Source organism: Parasteatoda tepidariorum, chromosome X2 (assembly GCF_043381705.1).
Source record: "Parasteatoda tepidariorum isolate YZ-2023 chromosome X2, CAS_Ptep_4.0, whole genome shotgun sequence".
In the NCBI taxonomy this organism is placed as follows: Eukaryota; Metazoa; Arthropoda; class Arachnida; order Araneae; family Theridiidae; genus Parasteatoda; species Parasteatoda tepidariorum.
In genome coordinates, this window is record NC_092215.1 from 27,286,619 (window position 1) to 27,300,859 (window position 14,241).

A 14,241-nucleotide genomic window follows, 5' to 3' on the forward strand; every position below is an offset into this window, starting at 1 on the left:
ATACTAGAATGTAAGAAATAAAATGGTTTTAATGTCACTAAACTTCTGAAAAAAAAGAGAAATGTACAGTATTAGAAAATATTTCGGTAATAAATAAATAATCCTAGAAAAATAGAAATATTTTAATTTCAACAAAAAACCTATTCATTATTCCTGATTAGTTTTTCAATTAATATAGTTTTTCCTCGTTTTTTAAATATACTTGGCATACTACTTGGAAAAGAAAATCAAAATGATATCAATATCATTAAATACCGATCAGACGTTGCAAAAACTCTTAAAATTTGACAAACAACAAATAAAAGGGTTTCTAAATTCTATAAAAGTAATTTCACATCAAAACCTTATACAAATTTATAAAATTATTGATAGATAGTAGCAAAGTATTTTAAAGTTTTAGACATAGTGAATAACATACAACAAATGTAAGGCGTTGGCTTTTAACGTGCAATCTTTTGATTTTACAACAGCAAATTTCACAAAAACAATACAACACATTTTGAAGCTAGACTAACTATTCATGGAAAGTTTCATATATAACGTTTATTGCATAATTACATTTCCAAGTAACAAAGATCAAACAAAATGTATAAACTAAATTTTTAAATATAATATTAACAAATGCTAAAGCGTTGGATTTCTTTACAATTAATTTATGAAAAAGGTTTTGATATTTATCTGAGAATATTAAATGAAAACATAACAATAAAATGCAAAATTTTTATCATTATTGCAGAAAAGTGAATTTTCAAGATGTGGGAAATAAACTCAACTCATATGATTAAATTTTGCATAATTTATACAGGGTGAGAAGTTGTAATTAAATAAAATATAGATAAACTAGAAACCCCAAAGATATATATATAATATGGTATAAATGTAAATAAAATATATATTTAAAACAAGCCCATAAATACATATGGAATGCTAAGTATAAACATAAAGTTTCCACATTATCATTAAAAAAACGATTATTTATAATGAATCAAAACAAGAAATATGTACTATGAAACTAACAACCTAAATAGTACTTGCAATTTGTTGTAGCTTATTAAAATAGGTTATATTTAGCATTTTTAAATTAGTTAGCATAATTTTCCGTTTATTTCCAAATCTATTATAGTTAAAAATGTCTAATAATTAGTAAAAACAAATTAGTTAACCTTACAATAGTACACCTTTTAATTTAAAGTGTTACTTATAAAGAATGGGGGTTACTTATAAAGTGTTACTCATAAAGAACACTGGGGATTTCGCGTTCGGCTGACCACCTAACCGGAACATCTGCTCCTGCACTCCAGAGCCCAAGGTCAAGAAAACTGAGATGAGCACAGTTGGCCTTAGCCCTCAGGGGCTGTCGTGCCACTGAGTAAGTACTTATAAAGAATATACTTCAGTAACTAATATTATTTAGTTGATATTAATTTATATATTTTTTTTATAAATGATACAGATATTGATTTACAGAAGAGATTAAATACTAGATCCACTTTTGAAAAATTCAAAAGTAAAAATTAAAGAAATATTCAAAAAATATTTAAATTGCTTTAAGTAAAGTAGAGTAATGTGATACTCAGGAAGAAATAAGAAAAAAAATTCTTAGTATCATAATAAGAATTTTTGTGCTATATATGGTAAATTTTCATCCAATAGTTTTACAAGAAACAAAAATAGAATTTATTCGGCAAATCAGAAAATTGTAAGTTGCATATAAATCATAGATATTGCCTTGTATTGTAACTTGCTTGAATATAGATTATGCTCGTGATTAATATTTTTAAAAATCTGTCATACAAGATTATTTTCATCCCACATCTTGAAAAAAAAGACAAAAAAGAATGAAATCTGCACTCAAATCTATTGCGATTAAGTACCTATTACAAATGAAATGACAAATTCATAGCTTTTAATTGAGATACTGGACAAATTGACTAACCATTCTCTCAATTTAAGTAGTTCATAAAAACATATTACCCTGATCTTTATCTGTCAAGATTGTCACCTTTATTCTTTCTATCGTCACTTAGAAAATATGCATTATATCACAAGTTAATATGGTACAGAACAATAAAAAGTGACCTCCACATAGTTAAAAATAGCGAGGTTTTGTTGTCCTGATTGCCACTTTGTATGAGGCACACAAATTATACAGTTAAAAATTGCATATTTACACTGTGATAGGAAAGTTTCAGATAGCTGAATCCTCTTTTAATGGAAGGACATGCCCATTAGTCACTGGACTATTTAAAGCTGGTATAACTTCATAATTTGCTAGCAATCCTTTGTCCACAGCATGATATAAAAAGTAATAATCATCCTAACAAATTAAAAAAACAAATTATAAGTAAACATTTTAAATGTATATAAGATACCACGCAAAAAAACAAGGAAAGAACACTGAAAACTGAAGAAAAAAATATTAAAACAAAAAGGAGAAAACAGTAAATATATTATATACATATCTGTATACACATTTATATGTATAAATATATGGGTCATTCTCACGAAAACTGTCAATTTTTCAGTTCATAAAATCCCAAAAAAGTAAAGTGAATAAAAAGCTCTGAAACTTTTNAAGAAAAAGAACAGTTAAATTCATCTTAATTTCTTTTATTTTAGACAGTTAATTTTTGCCAAAATATTGTAAATTAAATCGATAAAATGATCATTCAAATAATTAAATAACATAGTTGATTTTAACTGGTGCAAATGAAAAAGTTGGACAATGCCATGCAATAATCATTTTTAGAGGGACTGGGTTTTATTTTAAATCAAGATAATAAAAAAATTGCCATCTCTATTTACACCCTTCTCAACCAGAATTAATTTTAGAATTTTAAATTTATTCCCATCCTTTTTTTTTTTTTTTTTTTTTTTTTTTTTTTTTTTTTTTTTTTTTTTGTATTTTAGAATATAATATTTTGGGAGCATTTTATGACTCTAACTGAATAAAAGAATCTTTGCTATTTATTTTAATATCGATCAATGGGCAACTCTAACGTTAATAATTAGTTCATGAAAAAAAAAAACTTTAGACTATTTTTTCATTTTTACAAATTCTTAGCAATAGAACTGAGATGTGTTTTATGCAAGTGTTTAACTTTGTTTATACTTACTTTTGTTTGCCAGATACCTGGTCGGCGCATGTGGTATAACTTAGTATACATGTACACATCTACAGAATTTTCAAATTCAAGCTGCTTTTGTAAAGTGTTCAAACAGCAAAATGTTGCTGCTTCTGTACCTCCAAACCTAAGGAAAAATATGAAAATTAAATCTAGTGTGCCTATTTAACATATATTTTTTTTTGTATTGTGCAAACTGACGCACAATGAAAATCAGATAATTCTTTTAACAAAAAGTTAATTATGTCCTTATATTTGCTCTATCAAAAATAATAAATCTAGTAGTCCAATACAAGAACGAAGCATCTCAAGGATTAGACAGCGTGTAAAAAGTATAAAGAAGTGCAAGCCTCTTTCAAGGCGAACAGTTTCAGAGATGCCTGCCATTCATGTGAACATGTTCTTTACACAAAATACAGCTATAAGAGTCAGCAACTCCAAAATAATGTAGATCTGCCAGTAGAAAGTCAGGACCACACAGTAGCCTAAAATATTAAACACTGGGAAATTTCTAGGGACACATGATGAAGGTTCTGCCAAGCAGTACCAAGAGCACACTCTTTGTAAAAAGTTGCTCATTGGCTGCGAATTTTTTATTTTATATCAGTTTAACATTTCTCAGATTAGCAGAAGTCTAAGAGAGATAACTCTTTTGTGAGGATATAGAACTAATGATTTTGAAAAAAAACAATAGAAAGTGAATTTGGGAAATTTATTTTTGCAGACTTGAAAAATGCAGTGTAAAATTAATTCCACTATGGTTGCCAAACTGACGTAATATATCTGCAACAAGTAGGAATTCTTGAAATGTAGTATTTTCTACTAATTAAAATTTTTATCCTGTTAGGAACATTTTCTATAAATTAAAAATCTGTAACCAATTAATAACATTTTCTACTGAGTAAAGTGCATATTACTGACATTATGTTCTAGCACAAACAAGAATTTTGAACAAATTTTCAGACTTCAGACATAAATCTATCAGAATAACTACAATAACTGCTTCATTTGCCTTCAAATCACCATTCCTTTTTTATTCCTTATGATGATGACTAAAAAATTTTTTTAAAATAGTGCTAAATAACATTACATTTTTAAATACCCGACGTTATACTTCAGAAAAATTAATCAAAAGAAAATTAAAATAATTGACAACTCAAAATATCATTCCATTTTATATAATTATTGGATTGAAAATTGTAAATCAAATTGATGGCTTGGAAATGTAAATTTATATATAATATAATTAAAACAATTATATATAATATAATACTTACTTATCAACTACAACCATAGGACCATTTTGATACTCTAAATGCCAATCCTGAACTAAATGGACTAGATCATAGATACTACTTATAGGAGAACAATTTTTTGGCCACCCAGAGCACTGAACTACTCGACAAATGACCTCATAATCATCTTGCATTGATTGAAGTATAAAGTCTCGTGTTACATAGCAGTCTTGAGTACATTCTTCACTAATTTTTACTTTAAAAGTCCCATAATCATTTTCTTTTTCATCATCTGGCCAAAAGCAAGGATATTCCTAAAACAAAACAAAAAAACTTTCATAAAGAATTAAATAACAAAATTTAACGATTTTCAATAACTCAATAATATGTGTATTTATGTTTTGATATGCTGTCATGTTTTCCTTACCTTTTCATCCACATCGGAAAGAAGTACAATAGTTTGGCAGTTGTGATCCCAGACCATCTGCCAAAAATCAGCAATTGTGTCCATCGTAGGATGTTGAGTTATGATAAACTCATTTAATTTGTTAAATCCCTAAAAAAATACAGCAATAAATCAGTATATGATAAAATTATGTACAAAACAAGAGTATCAGAGTATATTGTTCAATTGTATTGCCTAATAATTTATTAATCAAAACAACTGAAATGATCACAAAAATATTTTGATGCATTGTTTTGGTGCAATTTTTATTTCTAAAATGTTAAGAATCCCAAAAATTACAACCAAAATACTATACTTACAACAGTTTATCACAAAAAAAACTTTGAAAGCATAGATAAATATGTTACAATTTTGGGAGATTGAAATATTTTAACAAGATATTTTTGGTATGTAGAAATCCACTTATAGATATGAAAATAATTTTAATAAATAAAATAAGAATTTTTTTTTTAATTGGATAGTTTGACAGCAGGCAACTGCACAAAACGAAAAAATGTAAATGAAGAAATATATATTTTATAATATTGCTTGCAGTCTAACTATAATATTGCAGTCTAACTTACATTCAAGATAAATAGAACATTGTTTTTTTTAATCAAATTTCTATCATGCATTTGAATTACTCTCTTAAGTCTTGACCGGTTGCGAGCTACAAAGGGGAAAAGTGTGGTCAAATTATAATAGAATATATTATTAAATTATTTACCTGAAAGAAACTAGCATTTATATAATCTGATCCATCTTTACCAGGTTTGGGTGTAATGTGAACTCTATAGGATTCTACAGGTATTATATTGCTGTTCCTGTTTTTTGATCTATTACAAGATTTTGTGGCTGATATAATGCTGAAATCTTTTGCTTTGAAGCAAGTAACAAGCTGTAATTAGAAAAAACGAGTCATAAAAAATCGTTATTTTCTCATTCATACAATTTAATACATAGGTAATACTTCTTCAAATGTGTAATATAAATATAAGATAATTAGTTAAAAACACAAAAATTGATTCTTTGAATCAATGGGATGAATATTTATATGTTTTGGAGTTAGATTATCAATGTTAGTTAAAAATGCTAATCTAAAGAGCAGTTTTTTTTTTAACAAAAACTAATTGTATTTCTTTAAAACAATTTTAAAATCAAAATGCCGAATATCCTTTTAGAGCTGCAGTAATAAAGTATAAAAAGATTAATCATAAAATGGATTTATCAAAGATATTAATTAATTCAATAATATATATGTGAGGAAAAAATTATAACTTAAGAAATCTTGGAAAATCACACTTTAAATCATTGAAAGCAAATATATGATTAAGATAATAAAAACAAATTTATTTAAACGCAAAGTTGAAAAAAAGAGTTTGATAAAAGGCAAGATGTGTCAATAATATGACATTCTGAAACTTAAATCTAAAAACTGTCTAATTTTTTCCATTTGTTGAAATTGTAAGGATAATTTTGAATAGTAGTGTAGTGTTTCATTTAAAATATTGTTAATTGAGAAATTAAAAAAAATAATCTAAAGAAACTCACATATTGATTCTGACTTACTTTAAATTGTTTTTCCAACAACAGGGAAGTTTCCTTCTCATTTTCATTAGTAGTTAGCTTCAATTTCTGCACGTATTGAGAAAATTCTGGTGCAGCAATTTCAGTTTCTCCACTTTCAATAGCCTCTAACAGAGCATCATGTATAAATATATACTGCTCCTGAAATATAAAATGTCAATAAATATCTTATTAAGAAGAGAAAATCAGAATAAAATTCTTCAAAAAAAAATAAACTAGTTGAAAATCAAGACATTTTTAGAACAGTATACATATACCAGGCTACTTTTAAAAAAGGAAAACTTAAAAAAGTATAATATGCTCTACTTTAGTGTAATAAAGGCAAATTTTGCGGCATAAGAATAATAGAATATACTTTTTTTAATTTCAGAATTAATTTGTTTAGAACAAAATTTTAACAGTTTTTAGTATAATTTTTTTCAATACTGAACAACTCATTATACTTCCAAATCAAAAAACAGAAACATGTTATAGTACTGCTGCAAAAAAAGTATCAATCAGTTAATATTCTCTCATAGCAATATAGGTAATATAAAAATTAGTAATTCAGCTTAATATTTCCTTATTTGAATAATTTTAAAGTAGGGTTTCAATAATCTTAGAATGAAAGCATAATGAACTGCTTAGCATTTTTGTACAAAATTAATTTAGTGGAAGACCCCTTAATTCAGCATTTAAATATTATATATGATTACATTGATTGAAATCAATCATTTTTACAACCAGATAAAAAAGACAAATCAATAATTGTAAAACTACAAAACTCCATGCTACAAGATTTGTTACTGCATTTGCTTAAAAATATAAATAAGTATATGACCCATGAATTTATCATCATAAAAATTTGATAATATAAATCTGTTAATTGACTGCTTTCTTTTTAAAGAATTGAAACAATGGGGTTAGGCTACATGTCTGAAACATATATGTAATTGGTAGACAGTCCCGAAATCAAAGCAATCAAATTTTGCTATTTTCTTACAAACATTATTTAAAAATAAAAAAATTTTGGATCAGAAATTCCAACTATTCAATTCTTGGAACCTATTTTATAAAAATCCACATTTGTATTCTTAGGAAATATTCTGAAAACATAAAAAAATTGGGAATATCAGGATAGAAAATTCAGGACAAAATATTTTTATCAGGAACATCAGAAGAACTACAAACCCTGCAATTATAACCAGAAAATTTTTCACAGTAAGTAATGGGGAAATAGCTAACAGTAACATATTTGTCCTTATCATAAAGAAATAAAAGGGGGACCACTTCACATCAACTGAATCAAATATGCATAGCATACTAGGTATTTTTTTTTCTTCATGAGTATATAAATATCTAATCATGTTAATTGTAGTCCTGAAAACTTCTAGATAAAAAAATTTAATTCTAAAGTCGCCAGGAGGCCTTATTGAAGCACTTTATTTCCTTACGTGTAAACTAAAATGAGGAACAATCTATTGATTGTTATTCTTTCAAGAAAAATTGCAGAAGAAATAATTTAAAAACAATAATTAAACTAAAAAATGCTTATAAAATGTTAAATAACTCAAGTATAATGCTTAACCAAAAATTAAAATACAAAGCGAAGATTTTATTTTATATTGACTAATTTATTATGTTAAAAATTACCTCAGTTTGAACAAGGAAATTTCTTTGCTGGCGAATATGCTTTAAAAATCCAGGAACACTCAAAGACTGTTTATGTTTTATTTGCCTTAACATGGCATCTATTACAATATACGTTCCTGTCCGTCCAACTCCGGCACTATGAAAGAAAAATTATATATGCATAGAATTAAACATATTTACATAAAAAATCATTTTTTCAGACGCAGTCAATGTTAATTAAAACTGAATTAGCTTTTTTATGATACATTTGTCGTCAAGATTATGGTTTCACCTCTTATAGTGCAGTACTCTCTTATTGAACTGTATTTTTTTAAAGCCTTTTTTGAAGCAACATTAAGCCTGATTCATCCTAATGCAAAATATTTGGCTCATTGTAAAATAAAAACTATAGTATACAAGTATATTAAAATAATTTAGTTTATAAAACTTAAAAAAATTATAATAATAATAAATTTAGTAACCATCCAATATTTAGTTTTAAATTGACAAGAATAAAAGTTATATATAAACTAATATAAATGTGATTAACGTTCTCTTGAAAAATCCATAAATAACTTTTAATTTTTTTTACCCAATATATTTACTGTTCTCCCAAGAGAATCAATTTCAGATTTTTTTTACCAGTTTTGTTTGCAAGCTATAATAGCCATGTTACTTCCAAAATCTTCACAATTCAATATGTTCAGATAGAATACTTTTTGTTTCCATTTATCATAAAAAATAAAAACCACGTTCAATGATTTGCTATCTTATTTTCAACACTATATTGATTTTCTCAAAAATCACGCCTCTTCTACAATCTCCAAGCCATTGTAGAGCATTTTGATATCTTAAACAGGAATAAATTTATTAAAAATACTAATCAATTTTTCCTTAGAAAAAAAAATCACTATTATCACATAGGTAAGTTCTGTATTTTTGTACATGTAAATGAAAAATAAAGTTATACTGTTGTAGCAAATATGTGAAAATGAATTTTATAAACAAAGAAATAAGTAAATAAATAAAAAACTAAGAAACATATAAAACTTACCTGCAATGAACTATGATAGGTCCACCACCAGGAGGATTAGCTGTAGCAGATTTACGTATGAAACTTAAAACTGGCAAGGGATGCTCAGGCACTCCATGATCAGGCCAATTGGTATAATGATATTGATACACTGTTCTTTCAGATGATGTTTTCTGTTCAAGTGAAACAGAAATTTTTAATATTTTACTTAATATGAACTATTATTTAATATCAATTTAAAAAATAAACTAATACTTACTTTTTTTACTTTAAGATTACGTATTACAAGAGTTCTTATTGTATATGTAGCTAGCTCAATCTCTTGAGTTAGTTTTACTTGCACAATTCCATATATTTCACTACCTTCTTTGGGCCAATACATGTCACATTTTCTCTAAATGAAAAAGAAAAGACATTTTTAATGACAGCTGAAAAAGTAAATCACATAATGGCAAAACAGTGTGTAGCCTACTAAAATAAAATATGATGGCCAACAGTTTTTTTCATACTTACTCTTCCACGTTCAACAAGATTAGTTATCATAATGATGATATAAACTTTTTGCTCCCAAATCATCCTCCAATAATCATCAAATGTTGATGGAAGAGGTCCTTGAGTACCAATGTATGCATTCGGTTCATTGTAACCCTAAAGACATAAAAAAAATTATAAAAAAATACTAAGAATGACAAAGCTACAACTTAATAATTGGAGATAAAGTAGGTAACAAATTTTGTTGAAATCAATTTAGTGACATGTTATAGAGAAACATTTAACTCTGGACACTTTTAACTAATTTAAACAAAAAAAAAAAAGACTTTATTAAAGTTTCTTTTGAATTAAAAAAAAGTTGTCTTCTAATGATGAAACTGTTTTAGAGCAGCATGCAAAGATATTACTCAAAGTTACCTGAACTCACATCAAACCAAACTATAACAAAGGAGTTCTGATAAAATGATGAAAATGATCAAAGAGGTAACTCAGGGTGAGTAGCCAGATTTTTCAACAAAAAATAAGCACCTTCTAAGTACTTTTTAAACACTCAAAAAATATTTCTAATCACTTTCCAAAGAAAAAATTATAATTAGGATCTGTGCAGCAATAAAAATTATTTTTTCTATCGTAAAGTTCTTAATTTATAAACATAAAATCAATAAAATTCAAAAACTTTACGTAATCATGATAAATAATTAGTTTCTGATAAATATTGCCCAGAAAATTGTGAAAATCATGAATTTTTTATAATTTAGAACGACAATCAACATGGCAAAGAAAAAATCTCTTTTTATAAAAATCGAAACTTAAGCACATTTTGCAAACCCCAAACAAAAAAGCACCTTTAAGGGCTTTTAAAAAACGTAAATCAAAAATAAACACCTTTAAGCATTTTTTAAGACTGCTATGCACCCTGTTACTAGCCTCTGTAAAGAATGAAAGCATATCTGTGTTTATAAAGTATGCCTTTCCATCACTTAGAGTCAGAATTATCCATAATGAAATGATAAATATAGACCACCATGCCTAAATATGGAAAGTACCTGCATCTGGAAAGTACCATGTATCCCTGAGCACATTAAGTTTTGGTAGCAATCTACTGAATATGTATCAAAGAGAAGTAAAATAATGCCACATGGAGCAGATACTTTTTTGTCAAAAGCATCTGGAATAACTTTTTAGAGATAAAAGTGTAAAAATATTTAGTAGAAAAATAAATAAAACAGCAGAAAATTGGCTTATATGTATTATTCAATAGTTGCCAATTTGTTTGATTCAATGTTCAAAGATGTAAACCTGCCTACGTATATGGCACTAATGCTTTTTCTACTAAGTAACAGACAGTTCTTCATTACATATACAAATGTTTTTAAGATATTACGGAAAACATAACATACTTTCTTCATGTTGCTTATAAGGATTTTTATTGATTTCAATTAATTTTTTAATAAAACTATGTAGTTAAATATTTCTCTCCTTTAAAATCTTTCAAGGGTAGTCTACTGAACATTTGATTTCAAATTTGCTAATGTCAGTTTTTTTATCAATTTTTTTCCATTCTACAAGTCTTTGCAAACAATATTAGACCAAATTTATTTAATTCCATTTAGTGGTTTGAAACTAGAATTATCTTTGTTCATCAAGGCTGAAGTCTTTGTAAAATTTGACTGAGTTAATTCCATTTGTTCAAATAGCAAAAAGATAAATCAGATACTGCCCAACAATACTTTAGTACTTAAATATGTGCATTAGGCTTAGCTAAGAAAATTGCTTTTCATTTAATCTGAAATATTCATTACAATATAAAATTACATAACAGAAACATCCACTATTTTTCTCCTAGTAATAAATCTTAAGAATGTACTGATATTTCAATAAAAGCAGGCTTAAGAGTTGATGACTTAAAACATTAACTTACGTCAATATAATTGGCATTGATGTAGTCAGTTGTTTTCTTTTGACCAGGAAGTATTTTAAGTATTACTCGACTGTGATCATCTAAAAAAAGAGATGCTGCCATTAAAAATTAATATTAAAAGTTCCTTTAAAGTGCAAAACTGTTTTCAACTAAAACAGGAGAAATTTAAACTTAAAAGCTCATTTTTTTAAAAATTGAATTCATGATTCAAACCTTTTTAGCAATAATAAAGTTCTATGCTAGTGAGCTCATAAAATCTTTACTAGGATTTAATGTGAAATATATCCTTGTGCAGGTTAATAAACTATTGTTAAATATCACAACTTAGTAAACTTTTCTAAAAATTTAATGTTTTTTTTTTTATTTTTTTATTTTTAAAAACTTTGATAGGATTTTTTCTTAGGTTTTATTTTGGATTTTTTTTCCTGTACAAACTTTCATACATGTTGAAAATGTTTGCTGCTAGAGCAATGAAAATAAAAATTTAAAAACCATGCAATATCATAAGAAGCTTATTTTTAGAGTGTTTTTTTTAATTTATATTTATTTCCTTATTTTTTTTATGTTTTGTAATATAAAGAAGCTGACACTAGTTATACTAAATCGAGATAAAACTGCATTATTTAAGTGCAGTTTGCAAATTAAAAACAGAAACCTGATAACTTTTATTCTAGTAATCAGATTATTAATACTCTAGTAATCAGAAAATAATTACGTTAAATAATTCATATATACCTAAATAATTATTTAATTAATTTAAGAACTGTTGAACAGTTTTAACAGAATGAGGCAAAAGTATTAATAAATTTGAAATAAAGTTTTAAAAACTGCTACTTACATGCTACAATATTGACATAACGATTTTTGTTCTTGTTTTCCATCAACTGTGAGCATTCTGAAGATAACTCTAAATCAGTAGCTTGTTGGATAGTCTGAAAGATCAACTAATGTTTAAATATCAGTTAATAATCAAATTTTTGGCCAATATTATATTTAGATAGAAGTAAAACAAAGGTTCAATGATAAAAATTAACATTTACAAATAGTATAATTTTATATCATCCACACATAAAAGGAATATTTCAGATTTGCACGAATTAAGAATCTGAAATTATATTTACAGCAAATTAGTATTAGGATGAATAGGACATATTGTTCATAACAAGGTTTGTTTAATGTACTATGTAAATATGTAATGTAAAAATTTTTTTGATTTATTCAAAGTTGTAAAAGATATTTTTACAATAAAAGTCACCTATTTTTATATTTCTGTTACAAAGAAAATATTCCTTTTTTAAAATGATAAGCTGAAAACTGAAAGAATTACAGTTAAACCTGTAAAGTAGACTACTTGCCAACTTAGGCAGGTGGTTGGGGAATGAGTCGTTTTTTATCATTTCTAATATGTTATGTTCATATATTTCTTATATACCACTAATCAAGATGTAGATAAATGTAATAAAATTTTTTAACATGATTGATTTTAAAATTTTATTTTGCAGTATCCTAGATCTGAAACACTGAGTTTGTTACATAAATTAACTTTAAATTGATTAATTAAAAAATCAAATCAACATATTTTGTTAGTGACATATGACATCTAACCCTTTGCACTTGAGAGATGACTCTCATTAAACACTGATAACTATAAAATGCCTACGACTCTTAATGTTAAAATTATTTTATTTAAACTTTTAGTAATCACTTTATTTTATGGTCTCTAAGTATTGTTTGGTAAGTGTGTACCGACCTGAATTTTATCTTAACTTTTTTTTAACGCTGAAAGAATCATGAGTGCTAAGGGTTAATAAGTAATTTCTTAAAATATAAACTCGCAAGAACTTAAGCAATTAGAAAACTTAATATTATATTCTTTTTAACATTTAAAATTTATTTTGTTATGAAATGTTTGGAGACATAGTACATAAAAAAATTATGAAATAGTTTCTTCATATGGTCCACTAACAAATGGGTTTAGGTGAAATTCTAATACTATTTCACCAATTTAGTGAGGTTTTAAAATATAACATAATAACATGGAAGGTTTCTTAATTTTTTTTTCTCGCATCAACTCATGAGGGATTTTGAATAGCATTCAATATCACTAATAGACAAATTTAATTTATTGCAGCAGTCAACATGTAAGATAGACAGGTAATTAGGTTATAAAGGATTTGCTCCCTTATATTATGTAGGATAAATTTAGTTGGATAATGGAGGTCAACTTGATGGTATATTCATTGTTTATTCCGTATTTAATCAAAATTTTGAATTTTATTATTATTTACATTTTAATTCTCCATTTATACATCTTATATATTTTTTCCATTTGCCTTTTTTTATTACGCTTTTTTCTTTTTTACCAACAAACGGGGCATAATAAAGTTTAAAAATAGTAATTTTTGCAGCTCAGTTCGCACAGTATTTTTCTAAGCCCAGTCTAATAAAATTTTTAATAATTTCTTAATTCTTTCTTTCTTTTCAGATTTCAAATTATGTGATATCTATATTTAAAAATATTAAGAAGTAATTCATTTACCTCGTATTCTTTAGAAAAGCCTATATCTCCATCAGCGTGTAAGCTACATACATGATCAGGCCATGCAGTAACATCGATTGGATTGCTATCATTATCACCTATAAAAGAATAGATATATTATAAACAGAAGAATTAAAGATTAGAAATTCTGCTTTGATACATTTTAGAATTCTTATAAAAGTCTGATTTATAAGAACCTACATAGCAGTGGCTACATAGGACAATGATTAATTGATGTACAAAAAGTAAAATC

At 26.1% G+C, this 14,241-nt stretch overlaps 1 protein-coding gene across 6 annotated transcripts in view; it reads right to left on the minus strand.

The window, feature by feature from the left end:
- Nucleotides 1–523: 523 nt before the first annotated feature.
- LOC107455121 (putative receptor-type tyrosine-protein phosphatase mosPTP-1) overlaps nucleotides 524–14,241 on the minus strand; it is a 131,558-nt gene continuing 117,840 nt past the window's right edge. For 3 of the 6 annotated variants that reach the window (XM_016072582.3, XM_016072580.3, XM_071188275.1), the window contains 13 exons: nucleotides 13,989–14,086; nucleotides 12,288–12,381; nucleotides 11,450–11,529; nucleotides 9,550–9,684; nucleotides 9,296–9,430; nucleotides 9,058–9,209; nucleotides 8,025–8,160; nucleotides 6,375–6,533; nucleotides 5,533–5,703; nucleotides 4,788–4,916; nucleotides 4,403–4,674; nucleotides 3,117–3,252; nucleotides 524–2,317 (listed from right to left, as the gene is read on the minus strand). In XM_016072582.3, the coding sequence (XP_015928068.1) occupies nucleotides 2,189–2,317; nucleotides 3,117–3,252; nucleotides 4,403–4,674; nucleotides 4,788–4,916; nucleotides 5,533–5,703; nucleotides 6,375–6,533; nucleotides 8,025–8,160; nucleotides 9,058–9,209; nucleotides 9,296–9,430; nucleotides 9,550–9,684; nucleotides 11,450–11,529; nucleotides 12,288–12,381; nucleotides 13,989–14,086 (1,826 nt within the window). In that variant the 3' untranslated portion in view covers nucleotides 524–2,188. Of the gene's footprint in view, nucleotides 2,318–3,116; nucleotides 3,253–4,402; nucleotides 4,675–4,787; nucleotides 4,917–5,532; nucleotides 5,704–6,374; nucleotides 6,534–8,024; nucleotides 8,161–9,057; nucleotides 9,210–9,295; nucleotides 9,431–9,549; nucleotides 9,685–11,449; nucleotides 11,530–12,287; nucleotides 12,394–13,988; nucleotides 14,087–14,241 lie in introns of all 6 variants that reach the window. The other 3 variants (XM_016072579.3, XM_016072581.3, XM_071188274.1) reach the window with 1 other exon arrangement.